The sequence below is a fragment of the Crotalus tigris genome, unplaced genomic scaffold, assembly GCF_016545835.1.
Source record: "Crotalus tigris isolate CLP2741 ecotype Arizona unplaced genomic scaffold, ASM1654583v1 scf7180000024348.693503, whole genome shotgun sequence".
NCBI classification, from domain to species: Eukaryota; Metazoa; Chordata; class Lepidosauria; order Squamata; family Viperidae; genus Crotalus; species Crotalus tigris.
In genome coordinates, this window is record NW_024100517.1 from 457673 (window position 1) to 479031 (window position 21359).

Consider the following 21359-nt stretch of genomic DNA (forward strand, 5'->3'; position numbering starts at 1 on the left):
GTCTCCATTTCTAAGGATCTTTCTACTTTTACCTGTGGGAAAGTCACTTTTCATTTCTGGAGATGCTCAGTCATCCAGGTCCTGGTTGTCCCAAAGGTGCTTTTTCATGAGGCAACTGGACTTTCTTGAATAATAATAATAATAATAATAATAATAATAATAATAATAATAATAATAATGTTGGAAGGGATCTTGGAGGTTATCTAGTCCAACCCCCTGCTAAGGCAGAAAATCCTATACCATTTCGGACAAATGGCTGTCCAGTCTCTTCTTAAAACCTTGCATTGTTGGAGCATTCACCGCTTCTGGAGGCAGGTAGTTCCACTGGTTAATAGTTCTCACTGTCAGGAAGTTTCTCCTTAGTTCCAGGTTGCTTCTCTCCTTGATTAGTTTCCATCTGTTGCTTCTTGTCCTGTCTTCAGGCGCTTTGGAGGATAGCTTGACTCCCTCTTCTTTGGGGCAGCCCCTGAGATACTGGAAGACTGCTATCATGTCCCCCTGGTCCTTCTCTTCATTAAACTAGACATACCCAATTCCAGCAGCCATTCCTTATATGTTTTAACCTCCAGTCCCCCGATCCTCTTTGTTGCTCTTCTCTGTACTTCTCGTCCAAGAAGTTTCTTCAGTTCTGACTGGACCGTGGGGAAATGGAAGGATTTATACTCCTTGCAGACAGCCGGTCATTTGCATCCTTTTGGAGAGTTGTTGAGGCCACCTGGAGGCTTATCTGTGTCCTCAGGGTCACCTGAGTGCTGCAAATGGGTGTGCAGCCTTCTTGGAACTGCCAAAAGAACGGTGTTGTAGACTGGAGATAGATGATGTTGTGTCTCTCCCCCTCTGTTGAGAGAGGGCAGCTCAATTTTGACGTAGATGGCCTCTTTGCCTCCTCTTTGCCTCCTCTTTCAAGCCTTTGTCTTTCAAATGCAGATGGACGGCTGACTCTTGTCCTGATGGGTTTGCTCTCTTATGTTGTGCCTTGTGTTTGTGAAATGGTTGTTTTGTTTCCCCGATGTACAGATCTGCACAGGGCTCACTGCACTGTACTGCATCTACCATGTTGCTCAGTTTGCGTCTGGTGTTTCATCTTTTGGGGTAGACAAGCTTCTGCCTTACGGTATTCTTGAGTTTGAAGTATGCACGTACGTTGTGTTGGCTTAAGATCCTCGTGAGCTTTTCCGATATTCCTGCAACCGATAGTCATTCCATATGTTATGAAAAAAAGCAGCTTTGGGATTACTTCTCACTTATGCGTAAATAAAAAGATATTAATCCACTTTTCTAGCTCGAGTTGAGAACCTCTCCAAGATTTACGGCTAACAAGATGGAACGCCTAGAAAGCAACAATATCAGGATTGACCCCCTGTTCCTGGCTTCCATCAACCAAGTTAGCTTAAAAACTTTCCCAGAGGAACTCAAAGGGAAATCGGGAGGCGCCCACAGTGAAAGGCCGGGGAAACTAGAAATTGGATGATAAATGGTTCCGACACACGGGGTCATCGGAGAGGAGATCTGTCTTTGCAATTGGCATCTTCATTTCCACAGCGAACCTGCTAAGGGCAAGAAGAAGGGGGAAAGCAGGAGAGGCATGTGGTGGATTTTGGAAATAAATCCACAAGAGAACGGCAAGCGTAGGCGTCCGGTGTGGCCTGGGGTTCAAGCTCTTTGGATCCTACCCTGTTTCCCCCCCCCCAAAAATAAGACCTAACCAGAAAATAATGCCCTAGTGCGTCTTTTGAAGCAAAAATGAATATAAGAGTCTTATTTTGGGGGAGAAAATACGGGTAGCTCCCTTGATGCTTTGTTTTGTTTTTTCCCAAAGCTATGGTATGGGTCACGGTATGGGTTATACACTGAGTTTTTTTGGGCTAGCAGCAGTGGTGGGCTTCAGCCGGTTCAAACTGGTTTGGTAGAACTTGTAGCTAAATTTTGTTGAGTTCAGAGAACCGGCTGAACCCATGCTGCTTCTGGAAGTCCGTTCTAGGCCTCGGAGGCCTAGAGGAGGTCTCCCAGGCCTAAAACGGCCCACCGGAAGTGCGTGGGTGTCACTTCCGGAAGTCTGTTCTAGGCCTCAGAGGCCTGGAGGAGGCCTCCCAGGCCTAAAACGGCCCACCGGAAGTGCGTGGGTGTCACTTCCGGAAGTCCGTTCTAGGCCTCAGAGGCCTGGAGGAACCCTCCCAGGCCTAGAACAGCCCACAGGAAGTGCGTGGATGTCGCTTCCAGAAGTCCATTCTAGTCCTTGGAGGCCTGGAGGAGGCCTCCCAGGCCTAAAACAGCCCACCGGAAGTGTGTGGATGTCACTTCCGGAAGGCCATTCTAGGCCTCGGAGGCCCAGGCCTGCATCCATGCAGAGAACCGGATGTTAAGTTATTTGAGTCCCACCACTGGCTAACAGCTTAATATTCTTCGGTTGTCTTCCCTTGAAATTTTCCAGGGATGCGAAGGGCACGCCGCACGGAAGCCATGAACCCCGCCTGCCTGCCTCTCATTTTCCTATTGCTGCTGGAGAGGACGTCTCGCGCCCACTTCCCTGAAGAATCTGGGCCCATCAGCGTCGCTCTGGAGGACTGTAAGTGCCCGGCTGGAAAGTTTTTGCAAACCGTTTTCCAACTGGGGTTTACCTTGTGGAACGACAGGTAGTCCTCGACTTACGACCATAACATGGATCCAGAATTAAGGTTGCTATTCAATCCAGTTGCTAAGCGAATCCTCACAGGACTGGACCTGATTTTATGACCATTTATACCATGGTTATTAAGTGAATCGTATGCTCGTTAAGTGTGTGGTCGTTAAGTGAATTGTGTGGTCTTCAAGTGAATCGTGTGGTCATTAAGTGAATTGTGTAGTCTTCAAGTGAATCGTGTGGCCTTTAAGTGAAGTGTGGTCGTTAAGTGAATCAAAGGGTCATCAAGTGAATAGTACGGTTGTTAAATGAATCCTGCGGCTGTTAAGTGAATCGTGTGGTCATTAAGTGGATCATGTGGCTTTAAGTTGATCGTGTGGTTATTAAGTGAATCGTGCAGTTGTTAAGTAAATTGTACGGTCACTAAGTGAATCGTGCAATTGTTGAGGGAATCATGTGGTTGTTAAATGAATCACATGGTCATTAAGTAAATCTTGTGGTCGTTAAGTGAATCGTGATCAAGATGTGGCAGTCATCCTAAATGCCGGTATAAGCTGGTTGTCAGACACCTGGATTGCGATCACGTGGTGATTTATCTTACACTATCTACAAGAGTGATGGCGAACCTTTTAGAGACCGAGTGCCCAAACTGCAACCCAAAACCCACTTATGTATCGTCAGGTGCCGGGTGGGCGTGGCTGCAGTGGTAACGGAACTAAAAAGTTCAATCAATCAATTCCAACTTTGCAAGATCTTTTTTTTTCCCACAAGAAGTTGAAATTGATTGATTGATTGAACCTCTTTTTTTTTTTGCACACGGCAGTGGAGGCCTAAAGCGAAAAGGTTTTATAAAACCCAGCTGAAGGCCTAGGACTGGGGTGATGGTGAGCGTGCCCACAAAGAGGGCTCTGCGTGCCACCTGTGGCACACGTGCCATAGGTTCGCCACCACTGATCTACAATATCATACACCAGTAACAATATAAATACAATATAAATATAAATATAAATACACCTGCTAATACAGCAGGATCCAACAAACCACAGATACAGCAGGAAACGGAAGAGAGAGAACACATCAGCAGAGCCTTCCCTTTATACGAAGGCTCTTCAAGAGACACAGACCCTGCCGAGTCATTCCCATCATTACATTTTACATCTTACATTACATATGCTGGTTAGCTGTTAAATCAATACTTGACACATTAACAGAATCTTGCCAGTCTGAAAGTACATTTGCCCCCATAGATAGATAGATAGATAGATAGATAGATAGATAGATAGATAGATAGATAGATAGATAGATAGATAGATAGATAGATAGATAGAAAGAAATGATAGGTAGATAGATAGACAAACAGACAGACAGACCCAGACAGACAGACAGACAGATAGAGAGCAATAGCCCTCTCTAAGCAATTTACACAGTCAGCCTCTTGCCCCCCAACAATCTGGAAGGATGGAAGGCTGACTCAATCTTGAGCCGGACAGGATCGAACTGCTGGCAGTGAACAGTGAATTAGCCTGCAATGCTGCATTCTAACCACTGTGCCACCAGGGCTCTTTGCAAAGCTTCTTTGAAGTAGGATTTGAATCCACCCCAGCAGTCCAGACCTGATCCTACATCCCTCAAAAAGCAATGAGGCATTTTCACCCCCCACCCTCCCGCCGCCTGGACTTTCCTCATCCTGAGGTTGGATAACTAGACCAGGATTCCTTTGGGAATTGCCCAATAAAGGCTGTCCTTGACTTACAACAGTCCGTTTAGTGACCGTTCGAAGTTACGACGGCGTCGAAAAAAGTGACCTGTGATGGGTTTTCAGACTTAGGACCGTTGCAGCCTCCCCACGGTCCTGTGATCAAAAATTCAGATGCTTAGCAACTGGCTCGTATTTATGATGGTTGCAGTGTCCCCGGGGGGGGGTCACAAGCAGGGCGAAGCAAATTCACTTAACAACCATGTTACTAACTTAACAACTACAGTGATTCCCTCGTAAAACGGGGCAGGGATTCATTGAGCAATGGTCTCGCTTAGCAACGGAAATGTTGGGCTCCGTTGGAGCCGTAAACTGAGGACGACTTGTAACTTCCCGCCCGTCTCTCTCTCTCTCTCTCTCTCCTTGATTTCCCACAGACGTCAAGCAATATGCCGTGTTTGTGGGCAACGGACCCGGACGATTCGCCAGCCAGGAGGCCGGGGCTGAGCGCCTCCACATCCAACGGATGCTGACCATCAACCGGACGCTGTTTATCGGGGAGAGGTAACTTGACACTGTCCTTTGCGTGACTTTTCTGCGGCCTCAGACATTCGACAGTGCGCAACGATCGCCCAATTTTGGAATTTTTTTTTCCCCTGGCGATCGAGCGGCTGGTATAATCTAAGATAGACTGCCTCTGACAGTGGAGGTTCTCTTTCGGTTAGCAATGGGTTGCTGCGTGATACGGGGGAGCCGCGGGTGAATTCTTTGAGCAGGCCTGGGGGAGGTCAGGAAGTTCGCAGTACGAGGGTAGATCAAATGGAATGGAAAATTGTCGGTAGGACTACAAAAATCCCCCAAGAGTCAAAACTCATTTTACAGAGTGTTGCTCAGTCTGGCTCACTTTAAGAGGCCTGGACTTCAACTCCCAGAATTCCCAAATTGGCTGGGGAATTCTGGGAGTTGAAGTCCACACCGTATTTAATATTTATTTGTTATGTATATGTAGGGGTATGGGTCTATACCAGGGGGAGGCAACCTTGGCTCTTTTCTGGACCCCAACTCCCAGAATGCCTGAGCCAGCACGGCTCAGCTTGGAAACCTCTCCCTGTCCCCTCAGCGTGTCTGGCTCAGGAATTCTGGGAGTTGAAGTCCAGGAGTCATAAAAGAGCCAAGGGTACCTACCCCTGGTCTATACATACGTTGTATATAGTATGTTTAGGTGTGTGTCATGTATGTGTTCCACTTTGAGAGTGAGCAACTAGATTTCATTTTTGATGAGTGCCGTTGTGCCCACAGTAAAAAAATGACAATAGTCATCTTATCTTATCTTACCTTACCTTACCTTACCTTACCTTACCTTACCTTCTCTTCTCATCTTCTCTTCTCATCTCATCTCATCTCATCTTATCTTATCTTCTTATCTTATCTTAATATATTATGTTTTATATAATAATGTGCGTGTATTATATAATATAGATTACATAATAATATAATAAACACACATACACACATATATAATATAATAATAATAATAATAATAATAATAATAATAATAATAATAATAATAATAATAATAATAATAATAGTAAAGTTGGAAGGGACCTTGGAGGTCATCTAGTCCAACCCCCTGCTCGGGCAGGAAACCCTACACCATTTCGGACAAATGGCTGTCCAGTCTCTTCTTAAAAACTTCCAGTGTTGGAGCATTTACTGCTTCTGGAGGCAAGCTGTTCCACTGATTAATTGTTCTCACTGTCAGGAAGTTTCTCCTTAGTTCTAGGTTGCTTCTCTCCTTGATTAGTTTCCACCCGTTGCTTCTTGTCCTGCCTTCAGGTGCTTTGGAAAATAGCTTAATTCCCTCTTCTTTATGGCAGCCCCTGAGATATTGGAATACTGCTATCATGTCCCCCCTTGTCCTTCTCTTCGTTAAACTAGACATACCCAATTCTAGCAACCGTTCCTCATATGTTTTAGCCTCCAGTCCCCTGATCATCTTTGTTGCTCTTCTCTGTACTCTTTCTATAGTCTCAACAACTTTTTTACATCGTAGTGACCAAAACTGGATGCAGTATTACAAATGTGACCTTACCAAGGCATTGTAGAGTGGCATTAACACTTCACGTGATCTTGATTCTATCCCTCTGTTAATGCAGCCTAGCACTGTGTTGGCCTTTTTGGCAGCTGCAGCACACGGCTGGCTCATATTTAGGTGATTGCCTACTAGGACTCCGAGGTCCCTCTCACAGTTACTACTATTGAGCATGGTGCCACCTATGCTGTACTTGTGCATTTGGTTGTATCATGTAAACATTGTTTGTTTGTTGTATGGAGTTACTAAACACCTGATCAATACCTGACAGAATATAATCAGTTTAGAAGACCCCAGATTGTAAGAGTTACTTACAAACTAGAATTAAGCCATTATTGGTGAAAAAGGAGGCCTATTTTAATTCAGAGATTCTACCATTCAACCCTTCTTTGCCGTGCTCGATGCGTATTGCTCAGGAATGTTCTCTTCACATGCTCAGAGGCTAGTGGGTTTGGGAGCAGGCTGAGGCAGGCAGTTTAGGGGGACCCTACCCCAGATTCAAATGGAGCCACAGAGTGGGCTTCACACCCCAGGTTTGCAAGTCTGGATTCTTCAAGTTTGCAAATGGAAGATGCTGAAGGGCGGGGGGGGGGAAGCACTCTGTCCATGCACCAGTTCCCTCTCGTCAGCTTCCATGGAGGCTTTGCTTTTATAATGATAGCTTTAAATCTTGGTTAAAGGCGGCCCTGTCTGAAGAAAGACTCCCATAATACGAGGCGATCGCAAAGTGGCCTGATTCCCGAATAAGCAGGCCGAAGGATGGAGCCGGCGGCCTGCTGCGTTGCCGTGGCAACCTACAGACCACGGGAAGCGCCTGAAAAGGCGAACCCAGGAAAGCGAGACAAATTAGCAATGGTGGTCAGGCTGCAGCAGGTGAAAGAAGTGAGAGCTTTCCAGAGATTGCAGGAAAGAAATGACACCAAGGAGATCGGCATTATGGGAAAAGCTGGCTTTTTTCCCATCATGCCCCTCTCAGATTAGCACACGCCCCCTCCTGGATTGAGGCCTAGTGACTTGTGGTGTCTCCCAGCAGGGCTCCCGGGTCCCGCCTCCCACCCTTCATTGCTCTGACAATTCAACAGAATTGCAGGTCTCTCGTGCAACTGTGTGAGGACTAGCACCTTGGCCGTGCCAAAGAGGCGTTGAACAATGTTGGTATGGTCCTTCCAAGGCTTCCATCAGGGGTGGTGTGACAGGCTGCTTTTTCTACTACCCATCGTGCCCAGCAAAGCAGGGGATTATGGGGTTTAATGGGGGGGTTAAAAGGGCAGGTGAAAGCAACAGTGGAGGGGGCACATGGATTAATCTTTACACCCACAGTAAAGTCACGGGGGCAGTGAGAGAGATTAAGTCAGTTTGGTCTAGTGATTAAGGTGGTGAGTTCTAGTCTCCCACTAGGCATAAAAGCCAGCTGGGTGACAGGGCCAATCACCAGGAGACAGTGAGTTCTAGTCCTGCCTTAGGCGTGAAAGCCAGCTGCTTAACTTTGGTCCAATCACTAAAAGACTGTGATTTCTAGTCCCACCTTAGGCATGAAAGCCAGCTGGTTGACTTTCAGCCAACCACTAGGAGACGGTGAATTCTAGTCCCGCCTTAAGCATGAAAGCCGTCTGTGAGATTTTAGGCCAATCATCAGGAGACAGTGAGTTCTAGTCCCGCCTTAGGCATGAAAGCCAGCTGGTTGACTTTTAGCCAACTGCTAGGAGACGGTGAATTCTAGTCCCGCCTTAAGCATGAATGTGAGATTTTAGGCCAATCACCAGGAGACAGTGAGTTCTAGTCCCGCCTTAGGCATGAAAGCCAGCTGGTTGACTTTTAGCCAACTGCTAGGAGACGGTGAATTCTAGTCCCGCCTTAAGCATGAAATCCATCTGTGAGATTTTAGGGCAATCACCAGGAGACAGACAGTGAGGTCTAGTCCCACCTTAGGCATGAAAGCCAGCTGGTTGACTTTCAGCCAACCACTAGGAGACTGTGAGTTCTAGTCCTGCCTTAAGCGTAAAAGCCGTCTGTGAGATTTTAGGCCAATCACCTGTGAGTTCTAGTCCTGCCATAGACACGAAAGCCAGCTGGTTGACTTTGGTCCAAACACTGAGAGACTGTGAGTTTTAGTTCTGTCTTAGGCATAGAAGCCAGCTAGGTGACTTAGGGCCAATCACCAGGAGACAGTGAGTTCTAGTCCTGCCTTAGGCATAAAAACCAGCTGGTTGATTTTAGGCCAATCACCAGGAGACGGTAAGTTCTAGTCCCACTTTAAGCATGAAAGCCAGCTGGTTGACTTTCAGCCAGCCACTAGGAGACGGCGAGTTCTAGCCCTGCCACAGACACGAAAGCCAGCAGGTTGACTTTGGTCCAAACATTGGGAGACTGTGATTTTTTTTAGGCATAAAAGCCAGCGAGGTGACTTAGGACTTAATTGCCAGGAGACGGTGAGTTCTAGTCCTACCTGAGTCCGGAAAGCCAGCTAAGCCAATGAATCTTTCTGAGCCCAGCCCACCCCACAGGGCTGTTGTTGTTAAGAAAAGAGAAGGAGAAAGGTGTGTTGGGGTTTGGGGTTGTTTTTTTTGGGGGGGGGGGGAATCACTTTATCTTACAACCACACTATCCTGGTCCCTGTTGTGATTCCGTGCCAGCCTGTGCTCCCAACAGCTGAGTCTGAGGAATCTGAGGAGGAGGTGGAGGAGGCATTTGAAGGGCCATCAGGGGCAGAGGGAGGCTCTGATAAATTACAGGACTCACGGTTTGATGCAGAGCCTGGGCCCTCCAGTCGTGTTCCTGATAAAGCTCAGCTGTGTGAGGAGAATGAGTCAGACTCGGAGGACTCACACCTGATGGACATGCTAATTGATGCTCACACACGTCGTCAATTAGCGAGAGTAAATCAGCAGCAGTCAATACGGCAACTCCAGAGTAAAAGGAGGAGGCTCTGAGAGGCAACGCCTTGGGACTGCTGTATAAAAAGAGGAGGTGTGGGTGGTGCTGGTTGCTGAAGGCAACCGTTTGCAAAATACTTCTTTGGATCCTGGTCTGTTCGTCTTGCTTGTGACTACTCTTCTGTTTGCATCGTGTTTCCTGTGGACTATTTCCTTCATTTGGACTTGAGTTTTGCTGTTTGTGTTTTGGACTATTTGGCAGGTTTGTCACCCATATTAAAAGGGGTTTGTTTTGTTTTAAAGCAGTGGTTCTCAACCTGTGGGTCGGGACCCCATTTGGGGTCGAACGACCATTTCACGGGGGTCGCCAAACAACGCAGTCCGCCATTTTTCCCCCTTTTCCTTAGCTGTGCTACTCCCTTTTATTCTATTGGCTTTTGAAAGCCAATAGAATAGACTCTCTTGAATAGAGTCTAATTCTATTGGCTTTCAAAAGCCAATAGGAATTGTCCAGGCTGTCTCTGCCCTGCTGAGCCCGCCAAAAGCCCCATTCTGCAAACGGTGCTGCACCAGTTGAGTAGTCCTCGACTTACGACCGGTTGAGTAGTCCTCGACTTACGACCGGTTGGGGGGGGGTCGCGGCATTAAAAAGGTTGAGAACCACTGCTTTAAAGTCTCCAGCCTATTTTATCAACAGGGGTTTGGTCCTGGTGCCTTTAACAAGGACGGCTATAAGCTGGGATAGAACAGTCCCACAATCTTTGCAACCATGGCCAATTTTGCAGTGGCTTTGCGGCCCGCAGGCCTGAACTCTGGGAATTAATTAATTTAGGTTTTGAGGGTATCGAGTTAATGGTGCCCCAGAACCTCGGGGAGATTAAGGCTCTGCTCGCGCTTGCCGAGTCCCGGATGCGATCAATCGGGCGCGAGTGACAGGTTTTTCCATCGTGCGACGTAGGGAATGAGGACGGTGGGTTCTCCTCGGAGGCAAATCCTCGGCTTTCTCCAGCTTAATTAGGCGAACGCGTGGCCGTCGGCGATGCAAGAATCCAATCACGCAGAATCCAAGAAATTGGCTGAGAGGGGACATTTTTTTCCAAAGATTCTGCAGTTTGGAAATTAGGTCCCTAAAAATGAATACGTCAGAAAAGAAGATTTAGATCAGCCGTGGTTTCTTGTTTTGTTTTTTAAAAGCCCTTCTCTTGAAACAATTGCTTATAGTTTCTGTTAGGCGGAAGTATCCTTGCGCCTTTGTTTATCCTTCCTTTTCTTCTTTCCTTCTTTCCTTCCTCCCTCCCTCCCCTCCTTTTTTTCCTTCCTTCCTCCCTTCCTTCCTTCCATCCTTCCTGCCTCCTCCTTACCTTTTCTCTCTCCTCCCTTCCGTCTCTTTCCTTCCTTCCCTCCATCCTCGCTTTCTCCTTCTCACTTTTTCCTTCCTGCCTGCTTTCCTTCCTCCCTCCCTCCCTTCCTTCCTTCATCCCTATCTCCCTCCCTCCTTTCTTTTTCCTTCCTTCCTTCCTTTCTTCCTCCTGCCTGTCTTCCCTCTCTCCCTCCCCTTCTCTCCTTCCCTCCTTCTCTGCTTTCTTCCCTTGTCCCTCCCTCCATCTCTTTTCTCTCTCTTCTTCCTTCCTTCCCTCCTTCTCCCTCCCTGCTTCCCTCCTTCCCTCCCTTCTTTCTTCTCCTTGTCTCCTTCCCTCTTTCCCTTCTTTATTCCCTCCCTCCCTCTCCTCTCCTTCCCTCCTTCTCCTTTCTTCCCTTGTCCCTCCCTCCATCTCTTTTCTCTTTCTCCTTCCTTCCTTCATCCCTCCCTCCTTTCTTTTTCCTTCTTTCCTTCCTCCTGTCTGCCTTCCCTCTCTCCCTCCCCTTCTCTCCTTTCCTCCTTTTCTCCTTTCTTCTTTTGTCCCTCCCTCCATCTCTTTTCTCTCTCTTTCTTCTTCCTTCTCCCTCCTTCTTTCCCTCCCTCCCTTCTTTCTTCCCCTTGTCTCCTTCCCTCTTTCCCTTCTTTATTCCCTCCCTCCCTTCTCTTCCCTCCTTCTCTCCTTTCTTCTCTTGTCCCTCCCTCCGTCTCTTTTTTCTCTCTTTCTCCTTCCTTCCTTACTTCCTTCGCCCTCCTTCCTTCCCTCATTCCCTTCTTTCTTCCCCTTCTCTGCTTCCCTCTTTCCTTTCTTTATTCCCTCCCTCCCTCCCTCCCTTACTTTATTTTATTTGATTTATATGGTCACCCATTTCAAGTACACTTAATTTATCTCTTTGTCAAATTTATATAGCCACCCATCTCACCAATGTGACTCTGGGCGGTGTACAATAAAATCAACAATTCAAACCATCTTAAATAACCATTAAAAGCCATTAAACCCAAATTTAAACAAGATCGCAGGAGGAAATAAATGACTCTGAGCAAACTCACATCATTAAAAACAAATACATACATACACCCACACCCCACACACATACAGTACAAAAAAATAAAGCCTGAAAATACACAGCTGGTGGAGAATCATTAAAAAATACTCTCGACATAGCCAAGGGTAATATTCATCAGATGCACGGTTATGTAAATTTGTAGACTAGAGTAGAGTATATAAAGTAGAGTAGGGTAGGGTAGAGTACAGTAGAATAGAATAGAATAGAATAGAATAGAATAGAATAGAATAGAATAGAATAGAATAGAATAGAATAGAATAGAATAGAATAGAATAGAAAATTGAAAATTGAAAATTGAATGGAATAGAAAATGGAATGGAATGGAATGGAATAGAAAAGAATAGAAAATAGAATAGAAAATGGAATGGAATAGAAAAGAATAGAAAATAGAATAGAAAATGGAATGGAATGGAATAGAAAATAGAATAGAATAGAACAGAACAGAACAGAATAGAATAGAATAGAAAAAATAATAGAAAATAGAAAATGGAATAGAATAGAATAGAAAATAATAGAAAATAGAAAATAATAGAAAGTAGAAAATGGAATAGAATAGAATAGAAAATAGAAAATAATAGAAAATGGAATGGAATGGAATAGAATAGAATAGAGTAGAATAGAATAGAAAAGAAAAGAAAAGAATAGAAAATAATAGAAAATAGAAAATAATAGAAAATAGAAAATGGAATGGAACAGAACAGAACAGAATAGAATAGAATATGGAATGGAATGGAAGAGAATAAGGACAGGATAGGAATAGGAATAATGGAACAGAACAGAATAGAATAGAAGGTATGTTTTACACTCTTCTGAGTATAGCATTTTATCTATTTATGTTTTTAATGGGGCTTTTAAATCCAGAGCAGCACAGCTGAGATTGTGGGGTAACAATGTGCAGACACACCCTTCATAAAAGCGGGCACCTCCACCTCTAGGTCCAGCTGCTCCCGGCAGCCAAACAGCCACATCTTCCTCAGCGTCCCCTCCCTTCACCCCCCCCACACCCCCACCCCCATCCCCCGCCACATTGAGGGTAGCCTGAACAACATTGCCACCTTCTAGCGTGTCGATCACAGCCTCACCACAACGCATTTGCCGTCCAGGGTGGATAACAAGAGACGTGCGAATTGGGATGAGGAGAGCTGTGAACCGGGATAGTATAATAAGGTCTCTTGCCTGTGGCAGTGGGTTGGACTAGAAGACCTCTGAGTTCCCTTCCAGCTGTATGACTCTGTGTCCTATGAATCAACCTAATGAATGTGTAGATCACCTTGAGAGAAGCAGGGAGGAGATCCGCCTAGCAACCCGTCAGATAAGAGAGGAAGGAGCCCCCAGTGACCTACCATATTTCCCCGAAAATAAGACCTAGTTATTTTTTTCAGGAAGCTCGTAATATAACAGCTCCCAGAGACCGGTGAGGTCCCATAGATTGGGCCTCCTTCAGGTCCCGTCGGCCAGACAATGTCGGCTGGCGGGCCCTCGGGGAAGGGCCTTTTCTGTGGTGGCTCCGACCTGGTGGAATCAACTTCCCCCCGAGGTTCAAACTACTCCCACCCTGCCGGCCTTTAAGAAAGCCGTTAAAACTCTCCTGTTCCAGCAGGCCTGGGGCTGATGTCCCCGGGGGGCCGGGATATGATCGGACTTGCGGTATGACTGGATTATTTTATTCTTTTATGACTGTTTTTAACCTTGTACGCCGCCCTGAGTCCTTTGGGATTGGGCGGCATATAAATATTTGTAAATAAAAATAAAAAAAATAAATAAGCCCCACCCCCAAATAAGCCCCAGTTAAGATCATCAGCCAGACAGATGCATTTAGTACCGTATTTTCCCGAATATAAGACCTAACTGGAAAATAAGCCCTAATGCGTCTTTTGGAGCAAAAATTAATATAAGACCCGGTCTTATTTTCGGGGAAACACGGTCACAGCCAGAGGAAGAAATTTGAAAGGGACCTCAGAGGTCTTCTAGTCTAACTCAGAGCTACAGGCAGGAGAGCTTATCCCAGGGGTAGGCAACCTCGGCTCTTTTGTGACTTGTGGACTTCAACTCCCAGAATTCCTGAGCCAGCCATGCTGAGGGGACAGGGAGAGGTTTCCAAGCTGAGCCATGCTGGCTCAGGAATTCTGGGAGTTGAAGTCCACGAGTCATGAGGGGGCCATAGTTCCCCCATGCTGGCTCAGGAATTCTGGGAGTTGAAGTCCACGAGTCATGAGGGGGCCATAGTTCCCCCATGCTGGCTCAGGAATTCTGGGAGTTGAAGTCCACGAGTCATGAGGCGGCCATAGTTTCCCCCATGCTGGCTCAGGAATTCTGGGAGTTGAAGTCCATGAGTCATGAAGGGGACAAGGTTGCCTAGCCTTGATCTAGGTCTGTCTGTCTGTCTGTCTATCTATCATCTAGATCAAGGGTAGGCAACCTTGTCCTCTTCATGACTCGTGGACTTCAACTCCCAGAATTCCTGAGCCAGCCATTCTGAGGGGAAAGGGAGAGGTTTCCAAGCTGAGCCATGTTGGCTCAGGAATTCTGGGAGTTGAAGTCCACGGGTCATAAAAGAGCCAAGGTTGCCTACCCCTGGCTTATACCATCCCGGTTCAAAGCTCTCCCAATCACAATTCGCACATCCCGACAATCGGAAGGCATTGAGAGTCTCAACATTTTTTTGCATTCCAAATGTGGTCTTACCAAGGCATTATAAAGCAATACTAATGCTCACAGTTTCTGCTTCCATTACGGCTCAGTTTTGCGATGCAGAGGCTCAGAACATGAAGCCAGTTGGAAAAAAAAAAACCCATCTGGATGGTCTCCGGTGTCTCATTCCTCTGACTCCAAATGAGAGCCCTGGAAACGCAGCTGGCCAACGGCTTCTTCAAGACGCTCCGTCTCGATTTAATGGGGATGGATAAAAATTTAAAGAAGGACAGATGTGCCCAAGATGAAGCCCGATCCCCAGAGTGTCCGTTCCCCTCAAACTGCAGCGGCAACAGCCGAAAGACAGCGGCCTGCTGCTATAAATTGTCTGCAAGAGAAAGAGCGGACGGGGATCAGATGGCGCTCCGAAGCACCCGTTCCCCAAACGGGTGCCCTCCAAATTGGAGGGGGGAGGGAATCGCCTTTCCCAGAATTCCATGCGGGGTTGGGGATGCTGGGGTTTGCAAGAGGGGTGTGTGGGGAGCAGCCCATGGAGTCGGTGTTCTTAAGATGTGTGGACTCCAACTTCCAGAATTGCCTGAGAATTTTGGGACCCCACAGAGCTTAAAGTTGCTGAGGTTGAAAAACATGTAATATAGCTAGAGGAGATGTGTGGCACGCTAATCAAAGGAAGGGAGGGAGGAGGGAAGAAAGGAGAGAAGGAGGGAGAGAGAGAAGGGGAAGTTAGGAGGGAGGGAGGGAGGGGAAGAAAGGAGAGAAAGAAGGAGGGAGGGAGAGGGAAGGCAGGGAGGGAAGGAAGGAAGGAAGGAAGGAAGGAAGGAAGGAAGGAAGGAAAAGGGAGAGGAAGGAAGGAAAAGGGAGGGAAGGTAGATAGGTGGGAAGGAAAGAAGGAAGGAAAGAAAAGGGAGAGAGGGAAGATGAAGGAAGGAAGGAAGGAAGGGAAAAAAAGGGAGGAAAGGAAGAAAGGATGGAAGGAAAAGAGAGGGAGAGGTAGGTAGGAAGGAAGGAAAAGGGAGGGAAGGTAGGTGGGAAGGAAGGAAGGAAAAAGGTAGGGAAGGAAGGAAGAAAGTAGGGAAGGAAAAGGGAGGGAGGGAAGATAGATAGGAAGGAAGGAAGGAAAAGGGAGAGAGGAAGGAAGGAAAAGGGAGGGAAGGTAGGTAGGTGGGTAGGAAAGAAGGAAGGAAGGAAGAATGGAAGGAAAAGGGAGGGAGGGAAGATAGGAAGGAAGGAAGGAAGGAAAAAAGGGAGGGAGGGAAGGAAGAAAGGATGGAAGGAAAAGGGAGGGAGGGAAGATAGATAGGAAGGAAGGAAGGAAGGAAGGAAGGAAGGAAGGAAGGAAGGAAGGAAGGAAGGAAGGAAAAGGAAGGGAAGGTAGGTAGGTGGGTAGGAAGGAAGGGAGAGAAGGAAGGAAGGATGGAAGGAAAATGAAGGAAGGAAGGAAGGAAGGAAGGAAGGAAGGAAGGAAGGAAGGAAGGATAAAGTATGGAGAGGAATCCACATGGTGTTGGTGCAGGCTGAACTGAGTTACATTTAGTTAGTTATCTTGTTGATAAAGTCAGCTGGAAAAGAAACATCCCTCTAACAGAATCACATTAGAGATCATCTAGTCCCTGACTTAACGATCATTTATTCAACAATTATGAAAAGTTACTATAGCACTGAATAAGTGGTACAATCAATCCTCGGAATTCGTCCGTCATAGCGTCTCTGCAGTCATGTGATCATATGGCCCAGGGGTTGGGGCCCCCTGTATTATATCACTCCCAATCCCTCTCTTCCTTAGACTAGAGCAGGGGTAGGCAACCTTGGCTCTTTTATGACTCGTGGACTTCAACTCCCAAAATTCCTGAGCCAGCCACGTTGAGAGGAAAGGGAGAGGTTTCCAAGCTGAGTCATGCTGGCCCAGGAATTCTGGGAGTTGAAGTCCACGAGTCATAAAAGGGCCAAGGTTGCCTACCCCTGGACTAGAGGCATCCCTAGTTCTTTCAATCCCTCCAGCCCCCTGATCATCCTTGTTGCTCTTCTCTGCACCCTTTCCAGGGACTCAACATCTTTTTTATATCACGGTGACCAAAACTGGATGCAGGATTCCAAGCATGGCCTCGCCAATGCTGTATAAAGCGGCATTATCACTTCTTTCGATCTTGATACGAGGGCAATTCGGAAATTAACCTTCATTTGGTTATCCGTGACGACACTCGCAGATACAGAACTTTTATTATACACATTAGAAAACTACGACGTTAGATTGCTTTTCCACACAATCGCCATTCAAATTGAAGCGCTTGTCGTAACATCTTACAAGTTTAAAATTGCTTAGTTAGTCATCGCTCGGCGCCAAATCTGGGTTATGGGTGTGTGTGTGTGATCAAAAACATCCCAGGGGATCTGCTTCAAAAGTTCTTGGGTGTGCGTCTAGCGGTGTGCGGACGAGCGTTGTCGTGAACCAATGCCACACCGGAGGTCAGCAGGCTCCGACGCTCATTACGGACGGTTTGTCTGAGCTTTCGTAACGTTTCACAGTAGACATCTGAATGGATGGTCGAAATACACTCCATGAACTTCACAAGGAGTTACTCCTTTGGCATCTTCACATTTGGCGGGATTTTCTATGGTGCCACTTCCAGTGTTGCGTTGGTTTACGATGATGCTCGCCCGCACACCGCTAGATGCACCCAAGAACTTTTGAAGCAGTTCCTTTGGGATGTTTTTGATTTCCCCCCTCCCCATAGCCCAGATTTGGCGCCCAGTGACGATGACTAAGGAATTTGAAACCTTGGAAGACAAAGAGGGAATCAAGCTATTCTCCAAAGCACCTGAGGGCAGGACAAGAAATTCATCAAGGAGAGAAGCAACCTAGAACTAAGGAGAAATTTCCTGACAGTGAGAACAATTCATCAGTGGAACAACTTGCCACCAGAGATTGTGAACGTTCCAACACTGAGGTTTTTAAGAAGAGATTGGACAACCATTTGTCTGAAATGGTCTAGGCCAGGGTTTCCTGCCTGAGCAGGGGGTTGGACTAGAAGACCTCCAAGGTCCCTTCCAGGTCTATTCTGTTATTTCTCCTGAAGGCAGGACAAGAAGCAACAGATGGAAACTAACCAAAGAGAGAAGCAACCTAGAAATAAGGAGGAATTACCTGACAGTTAGAACAATTAACCAGTGGAACTACCTGCCTCCAGAAGCTGTGAATGCTCCAACACTGAAAGTTTTTAAGAAGAGACTGACAGCCATTTGCAGGAGGTTGGACTAGATGACCTCCAAGGTCCCTTCCAACTTTATTATTATTATTATTATTACTGTTATTATTATATGGCATAGGGTCTCCTGCCTGAGCAGGGGGTTGGACTAGTTGACCTCCAAAGTCTCTTCCAACATCATCATCGTCATCGTCATCATTAGTACAGAGTACAGAGAAGAGCAACAAAGATGATTAGGGGACTGGAGGCTAAAACATATAAGGAACGGTTGCTAGAATTGGGTATGTTTAGTTTAACGAAGAGAAGGACAAGGGGGGACACGATAGCAGTATTCCAATATCTCAGGGGCTTCCATAAAGAAGAAGGAATCAAGCTATTTTCCAAAGCACCTGAAGGCAGGACAAGAAGCAACAGGTGGAAACTAATCAAGGAGAGAAGCAACCTAGAACTAAGAAGAAACTTCCTGACAGTTAGAACAATTAACCAGTGGAACAACCTGCCTCCAGAAGCGGTGAATGCTCCAACATTGGAAGCTTTTAAGAAGAGACTGGACAGCCATTTGTCTGAAATAGTGTAGGGTTTCCTGCCTGAGCAGGGGGTTGGACTAGATGACCTCCAAGGTCCCTTCCAACTTTACTACTACTACTACTACTACTACTACTACTACTACTATTATTATTATTATTATTATTATTATTATAAGATAAGAGATAAGATAACCTTTATTGTCATTTTTTTACTGTGGACACAACGGCACAAATCAAAAATGAAATTTAGTTGCCCGCTCTCAGAGTGAAACCCATACATGGCACACACCTAAACATACTATATACAACATATTATTATTATTATTATTATTATTATTATTATTATTATTATTACTATTATTACTATTATTATTATTATTATACGTTATGAGGAGTGCCTCAATTTGAATGGCGATTATGTCGAAAAGTAATGTAACGTTGTAGTTTTCTAATGTGTATAACAAACAGTTCTGTATCTGTGAGTGTCTGTCATGGATAACCAAACGGAGGTTTATTTCCAAATTGCCCTCGTATCATCCCTATGTTGACACAGCCTAGGATGGCGTTGGCTTTTTCTTTTTTTCTTGGCTAACTCTGAGGTTTCCATGGGTCTCTTTGCCAAAAGAGAGGCCTGCCAGCTGGTGCTACATTCAAATGATCAACGAGGCAGGAAAAGAAGCTTTTTCATCCGTACCTGGGAGAGGCCTGTTATCCCCTAAGGGCCTGCAATCCAAGAACTGAGATTTTTCTTAACATCCATCAAGCACCTGGCAGTCCAGGAGAGGGAACAAATCTGTTGCATGCATTTAAAATCTCAAAACAGGGCAAGGAGACGGGATAGTCAGGCAGCCTTTAAGTCCCGACTTCAGGTTTTAAGCGTTGCAAACATTCTTTAAAAATTCAATCATGGTTTCTTCATTGTCGGCTTGTTTTAAAGAAGTCTTGATTTAATGAAAAGAAGGGCCAGGGGTGACATGATAGCAGTGTTGCAATATATCAGGGGCTGCCCCGAAGAAAAGGGGGGGGGGGTCAAGCTGTTCTCCAAAGCGCCCGAAGGCAGGACAAGAAGCAACGGATGGAAACTAATCAGGGAGAGAAGCAACCTAGAACTAAGGAGAAACTTCCTGACAGTGAGAACAATTAACCAGTGGAACGACTTGCCTCCAGACATTGTAATGCTCCAACACTGGAAGTTTTTAAAAAATGGACAGCCATTTGTCTGAAATAGTAGGGTCTCCTCCCTGAGCAGGGGGTGGACTAGAAGACCTCCAAGGTCCCTTCCAACGCTGTTATTCTGTTAAACGTGGCCTGGTTGTATTTGAGGAGGTTTCCAAGCGTTGACCAAGCAAGAGAAGATGCAAAGGTATTTCTCCCAGTGAGTTTCATTTTTTCAACCTCTCCCTCCGGTTTTTCTCCGCAGGGATAATTTATACCGGATCAGCTTGGAATCTGCTACCGCTGGAGAGATGCGTTATCACCGGGTGAGTGCTGAAGCTTTCCCTCCTGCTGCTAAATTGGGGATTAGAAAGAGCCATAACAATTGTAAAGGATATTATTATTGCATTTGGGTCCATTGGTTACGGCTGGCTGGCTGATTAAGCTAATCACCAGGAGACGGTGAGTTCTAATCCTGCCTGAAAGCTGTCTAAGTGACTTTGGGCCACTCATCAAGAGATGGTAAGTTCTAGGTCCACCTTAGGCATCAAAGCCAGCTGGGTGACGTTGGGCCAATCACCAGGAGACAGTGAGTTCTAGAACCACCTTAGGCATGAAAGCCGACTGGGTGGGCCAGTCACAAGGAGACAGTGAGTTCTAGTCCCGCCTTAGGCATGAAAGCCAACTGGGTGACTTTGGGCCAATCACAAAGAGACGGTGAGTTCTAGTCCCACCTTAGACATGAAAGCTGGCTGGGTGACACTGGGCCAATCATAAGGAGACAGTGAGTTCTAGAACCACCTTAGGCATGAAAGCCGACTGGGTGGCTTTGGGCCAATCACAAGGAGACGATGAATTCTAGAACCACCTGACGCATGAAAGCCGACTGAGTGACTTTGGGCCAATCACAAAAAAACAGTGAGTTCTAGAAGTACCTTAGGTATGAAAGCTGACTGGGTGACTTCAAGCCAATCACCAGGAGACGGTGAGTTCTAGTCCCGCCTTAGGCATGAAAGCCAGCTGGGTGACTTTGGATCAGTCCCTCCCTCTTAGCCCAATCCCACCTCATAGGGTCGTTGTGGGGAAAATAGTTGTGGAGAAGGATTATTAGGAATGTTTGCCACCTTCAAGTTGTATTTACAAAAAGAATAAAGGCGGAATATTTTTTTAAAAAAACTTAAAAATAAAATAAAATAGAATAGAACTCTTTATTAGCCAAGTCTGATTAGGACACAAAAGGAATTTATCTCTGGTGCAGAAGCTGTCAGTGTACATACAAGCAACAAGTGATAAATCACGGTTATAATCATAAAAAAACATTCATCATAAATCATAAGATACAACACTCTGTGATGGTCATAGGATACTAAATAAGCAATCAACATAAAGCATACCGGGATACTAAATAAAACAATTAGTATAGATCAGGGGTAGGCAACCTTGGCTTTTTTATGACTCGTGGACTTCAACTCCCAGAATTCCTGAGCCAGCCTGGCTCAGTTTGGAAACCTCTCCCTTTCAACTCAGCATGGCTGGCTCAGGAATTCTGGGAGTTGAAGTCCACGAGTCATAAAAGATCCAAGTTTGAAAGACCCCTGCTCTAAAGGTACAAACCAGTAGTTCCACCAGATGTAGAGTTGGTCTATAGCAGGGGTGGGGAACCTTGGCTCTTTTATGACTCGTGGACTTCAACTCCCAGAATTCCTGCGCCAACATGGCTCAGCATGGAAACCTCTCCCTTTCCCCTCAGCATGGTTGGCTCAGGAATTCTGGGAGTTGAAGTCCATGAGTCATAAAAGAGCCTACCCCTGGTTTAGGAATAGGTGACCATGTTGTGGGAATTAGCTGTTTGGCAGAGGGATGGGCATGAGGGGGGAAAAAACATCCTTGTATCTAGTTCTTTTAGATTTATTTTAAATAAATAAATAAATCTAAAATAAAATAAAATAAAACTCTAAAAAGTAATGTGCAATATGCATGGTAGAGTCTGCATCCAAGATGCTAGATGTATTTTTAAAACTGGTAGTCTGTGAAATTTACTCCCAAGTAATTACACAATTACAATTTTCAATGTGTTTGCTGGTTTCCGTCATTTATTTCTGGTTTTTAGCAAAAAT

At 45.9% G+C, this 21359-nt stretch overlaps 1 protein-coding gene across 7 annotated transcripts in view; it reads left to right on the forward strand.

The window, feature by feature from the left end:
• Window positions 1–21359, forward strand: part of SEMA6B (semaphorin 6B) — a 214499-nt gene that overhangs the window by 120180 nt on the left and 72960 nt on the right. For all 7 annotated transcript variants that reach the window (XM_039326970.1, XM_039326969.1, XM_039326972.1 and 4 more), the window contains 3 exons: window positions 2432–2566; window positions 4754–4880; window positions 19508–19568. In XM_039326970.1, coding sequence (XP_039182904.1) covers window positions 2434–2566; window positions 4754–4880; window positions 19508–19568 — 321 coding nt within the window. In that variant the 5' untranslated portion in view covers window positions 2432–2433. The remainder of the gene's footprint in view (window positions 1–2431; window positions 2567–4753; window positions 4881–19507; window positions 19569–21359) is intronic.